Source organism: Solanum tuberosum, unplaced genomic scaffold, assembly GCF_000226075.1.
Source record: "Solanum tuberosum cultivar DM 1-3 516 R44 unplaced genomic scaffold, SolTub_3.0 scf00745, whole genome shotgun sequence".
In the NCBI taxonomy this organism is placed as follows: domain Eukaryota; kingdom Viridiplantae; phylum Streptophyta; class Magnoliopsida; order Solanales; family Solanaceae; genus Solanum; species Solanum tuberosum.
In genome coordinates this window covers 132,045-137,342 of record NW_006239660.1, presented here as the reverse complement: position 1 = coordinate 137,342, position 5,298 = coordinate 132,045, and the positions used below count along the sequence as shown (strand labels likewise).

At 31.8% G+C, this 5,298-nt stretch overlaps 1 protein-coding gene across 1 annotated transcript in view; it reads right to left on the bottom strand.

The window, feature by feature from the left end:
• The window catches only part of LOC102599589 (transcription factor DIVARICATA-like), a 10,208-nt gene extending 7,109 nt beyond the window's left edge, over positions 1-3,099 (bottom strand). Inside the window, exons 1-2 of the mRNA XM_006367184.2 lie at positions 2,632-3,099; positions 1,464-1,613 (exon numbers count right to left, since the gene is read on the bottom strand). Of these exons, the coding sequence (XP_006367246.2) occupies positions 1,464-1,613; positions 2,632-3,008 (527 nt within the window). The 5' untranslated portion in view covers positions 3,009-3,099. The remainder of the gene's footprint in view (positions 1-1,463; positions 1,614-2,631) is intronic.
• Positions 3,100-5,298: the final 2,199 nt, after the last annotated feature.

Sequence of the window (5,298 nt, the reverse complement as noted above, 5' to 3'; positions counted from 1 at the left end):
TTTTAAAGAGAGTAGGATGTACGTAGACCTCACACCTACCTTTGTGGGGGTAGAGAGATTGTTTCCTATAAACCATTAACTTAATTGTTTTGTAACAAATACCGAATAAAATCCCACAAGTGGGGTCTTTCTTAGGAGAGGATAGAATGTACGTAGACCTTACACCTACCTTTCTGGGGGTATGTTTCCTATAGGTCCATCAACTGCAAATACAAAAAATGCATATCAAAAGTATAGTTTCTGGTCTTGCACTTTCTGGAAGAATTGATGAACAAAAAAATATGTCTCCTATTCCTATCTTTCAATCTAGTGTAAATGTCAAGAAGTAGAGACGTTTATACTTTAGAATATGTTGCAGCTTCTACTTTTTTGTTGTCAGTACTTTGAAAACCGTTTTCTTGATCTGAGGGTCCGCTAAAGGTAGGATAAGGTCTGCGTACACGCAATATGGGTATGTTGTTCAAAGCATTTGTTGTTCCTTCTTTCTCCAAATAACCCAATGGTGTCTTTTGTTCCTCAAACAGACAGGTTAACTATCAGTAGTTCTTTCCTCTGCTGCCTTAAACAGTGAAAACATAACATCAAGGTAAGGATCTCTAGCTAGAACGACGCAGGATTCCATTAGGAGAAACACATGAATTTCAGATCATCTTTGCGTCCAAATCATTAGCCTACGAAGGCACTATTATCAACTTGATGAAACCAATCACCAACCACTACAAAGACACCGGTTCAGTATACTGATGATCAAACGAGAATGTGTTCTATACGTTCAAAACGTCAAACATAGAACAGGTATGATGCTTCGAAATGATTACTAATTTACATGAATCTTCAAAGCAAATACAGGACTATCTATTGATAGTGTCAGTAAAATGGTGCAAGGTAACCTACTCTTCTGTCTGGGAGCGATGATAGCAGCCTTTTGATCATCCGGTCCAATGCTTGGCTGGTAGCTTCCTCCAGAACAACAAGGCCACACCAAACACAAGTGAAAAAAAGAGTAACCTCAAATGTCGAAAACAAAGATTAGAAGAAAAAAGACAAGATTAGCTCCCATCCGTAGCAAAACGGGGATGAACAAGGCACCAAGCAACAAATCCAGCAGAATACTTAAACTTCCAGATATACGGCACAAACTTAACATAAACTAGTTCTGGAACCAAAACGCCAATGATTTCCCTTAAACTCTGTTTAATTACATGTAAACCTCCACGGGTTGTTCAACTTATGCCATCCATAAGAACAACGATTCAGCTCGAAGCAGTAACTGAAACTATCGACTAAGCTTCTATTCACTAGGTAATCCCCTAAATCAACTGTAAGCTAGAAACAATAAACTATACAAGTTGGAACACATAGATTCCATATGACCATAATATTTACAGATATTCCTAGTTTTCATGTCTCTCTACATGGGAAAGTTGAAATTCTGATACGCTCCTTGATTCTGTATGCTCGACCTTTTACGTTCTTTCTTCATCGACTGCTGTCTAAGGTAGTATTTTTGAGCATGACTGGCCACCTGTGTCGGTGTCCTCGTCACCACTACATTTCTTGAAATGCTTCTCCAATCACCCTTCCCATATTTGTCCAGCCCAATAAGGAATAACCTATGACAAAAAGCCATGGTTTTCTAAGTCAGCATCAAATCCAAACAAATAACAATTCCAACTATCTTATGAAGTCAACATATATCTTGAGACTCGAACAATATAATTAGATCTATTAGTACTATATATTTTTTATGTGTGACAAATACCACCTAACACAATGAAGAAGAATTCAACAAAGTTTTTCATAGAACTTCATAATTTTCTACAACTATATTAGCCGTACCACGGGTAGTCAAAAACCTTTTAACTTCATTCAAAGAAGTTAGTAATAAACAATAAGAACTTGTCAATGCTTATCATAAACACTCACTTAACTTATTCATAAGGATGTTAAATGTCTCCATCTGTATAAGAAAATGTCCACGCCCGGACCAAACTCACCTATATTTTTCTATGGCACTTAATTGGAAATGTCTTTTATCTCCACGAGGTAGGGATAAGGTCTGTTGCATACACTCTATCCCCTCCAGACCCCACTTGTGAAATTTCACTAGATATGTTATTACTGTCCTAAATTGTTTACACAAAATGGATCACGCAACAACCATTAACTCCACCTTAATTTCAAGCAAGTCGGATCGAAATACTCACAATCCATTTCATTCTATTTGAATCAGTTCAACAAAGATAGATTACACAACAACTACTATTACTACTTATACAGTACTCACTATCCATTCTACCATTTGAATAATTTGCAAAGTGAATCACACAACTAAAAAAGATTACCTTTTTGAGCAACTGTTTAATCTCACTATTCACTTTAAGACCATAAGATTAAAGAACATTTTCGAAAATTTGACATGTTTTAATTTATCACCATAAAGATTCAAAAGTGTATTTTTTCTTAAATTGCGTGCTAAGTCAAATTAATCCAAGCAAAAACTACTTTCAAATACTCACAATTTTCACAGCCAAGAATTAATTCCCAAAATTTCAAATCCCCAAAACCCCTTTTTCAAAATCCCAACAAAATTCACATCAAAACCTATAAACAAAACTTCAAAAAACAAACCTGTGTTCTTCTTCAGTCCATGGGGTCCCCTTTTTCCTCTCAACTTCATGTTTCTTGTTCGTCCCAAACGAGATCTGGCTAGTTTTACAATCCGATTCCCAGTCAAACAAATCATCAGGATAACTCGGCGGCTCTACTCTCCCTGAATCAATCTCAAAAACATCATGAACAAGTGCATCATAGTGAGCCATAACATCTTCCGCCGTCCTTCCCGGAACATGATTAGCGATTTTCTGCCACCGTTCAATATCGTTTTCAGAGTACATAACAAGAGCTTGTTCGAATAACTTGTCTTCAAATCTCGTCCATGTAGAATTCGGATGAATCATCGCCGGTGATTCGCCGATCAGCCACCGATTGTTCGCTGGATACATCATCCTTCTTGTTTGGAATTAAATTAAAAAATAAGTTTGAAAAGAAGAAAGGGTTTTTGGTGAGGAATTTAAGGAGGTTTTTTTATTTGGTAAATGTGACCCAACCCACCCTAGTATATATATAGAAAAAAATCATTTAAAAAAAAAATATTACTCTATATTTCTTCCGATATTTACTTGTCCATTATATTAAAAAATGTTTGTTATTACAAACGTATTTGTATTTCTGTGAATATCAATTAAGTGGATTCATTTGGAGAAAAATTAGGACTAAAAAGTTCCTCTCTTCTCTGTACTTTTATTTTCTTTTCATGTTTTATATAATTTCGTAACATTTTCACTTTTTTGTATTTTTAAACATATGAACAAAAAAAAATTATTCATTTTTACATTCGTTAATTACATATTTCTTAAATTATTTTTGAAGATCTAAAATTATAGCTAGCAACTCTCTCCTTTGTCAAATTATTTGGCCTAATTCTCTCTTACACCCTTCTTGAGAAATACTTTCTCTATCGACTATTATTTCCTCAGTATTAATTATAGGTATTTACTTGTTTAGTTTGAATATATATAGCTAGCAACTCTCTCATTGTCAAATTATTTGGCCTAATTCTCTCTTACACCCTTCTTGAGAAATACTTTCTTTATCGACTATTATTTCTTCATTGTATTAATTATAGATATTTATTTTTACTTGTTTAGTTTAAATATTTTAGATATGATATATTTACTTTTACTTGATCAATTTTAAAAATTTGGACATAATATATCACTTAATTTTGATTTTACCTCTATGATTAACTATAGTTATTTTAAAGTATTGAGAAAATTGATATAGTTAAATTGTCATTTTATAAATTTTTCTTTAAGAAATATGTCAAATTAATAATAATTAAATAAAAATAGGTTGAAATCTTATTTCATCTTTCATCCGTATTTGAACAATCATAATATATCATTTATATTTGAGATATTTATAATCTTCAATTAAAATAATTACTAAGAGTAAAATAAGAAAAATAAAAATATAAATTTAATTTTTAGAATAATAAATAAATGTGTATAATTATTTTTTTAAATCATGACGAATAATTTAAAATCGAAAGAATAAGATTTGAAATTTTAGAAGTGTTAGCAAATAGGAGTTGGTTTGCTATTGGTGGGGGCAAATTAATTTTAACTTATTTGGTGGGGTAGGGGGCAAATTAAAGTTTTTTTGAGATTTGAGTGTACAATTTTGTCACGTTTTTACTATATTTGGGGTGGCATGAGTAGAAGTGACATCAAATATTCTAATCGGGAAATTCTAAAAATAATGAATTATAAGTTTATTTTTAATATATTTTGGGTTGTCAAAAATATTTTTAATCTATTGAAATAATTTTTAAAATATTTTTTCAATTATGTTTAATTAGTTGAATATTTTTTAAACAAGTTCGATAACTGATATTCTATCTTGATTATGTATTATTTATTTTCTATCACTGCTCATCTGCATCCTTTCCCGTCTCCACTCTCGTCATCTTCACCCCTATCATCCTACATTTCTACCTTACTACGTCCAGCTCCTATATTATTTATTTAAACTATATATAATTACTTTTAAGATAATATTATTTATTTATCTATCAAACATAAAAAATAAAAAAATAAAAAAGTAGAAAACACACTTATTTTTCTTTATCATATAATAAAATAATTCTCTTTCTCTTCTCAGATTAGCAAATCAGAAATAAATGAAAAGAAATAGAAAAGAACTATCTGAGTCCACAGAACTCACTGTGTGTCCTTAAGAAATTTAATCCCCTCAAGTATTTGAGGTTGTAGTTTAATTCCTCCAAAGATAAAACAGATTAATCATTAAAGAAGTAGTGATGCCTCAAACTTTAATAATTTTAACGAACTCAAAAAGACAGCAACGAGATAACACATACAGACACAATCGATTTTGCTTTGTAAGAAATGTATGCAGAAGAAGAGAATAAGTCAATGCAGAAAAATGAGAGAAAGTCTCTTTATTTATAGCCAACAAAAGGTAAAGGTCACAACTTTTTTGGAAAAAGACAACCTTTCAGATGGGTCACAACCCTTTGGAAAAGACGCAACCTTTCAAACGGTCACAATCCTTTAGAAAAAATACAACTTTTCATAAAGATCGCAACCTTTCAAAAGAGTCACAACCATTTATTTTCTATTCACACCTTTAAACCCAACCAATCGCACTGATATGATATCACCGGACTATAAATTATAGTTGCCACGGTTTTCTTAAATGATTACTCAATTAATA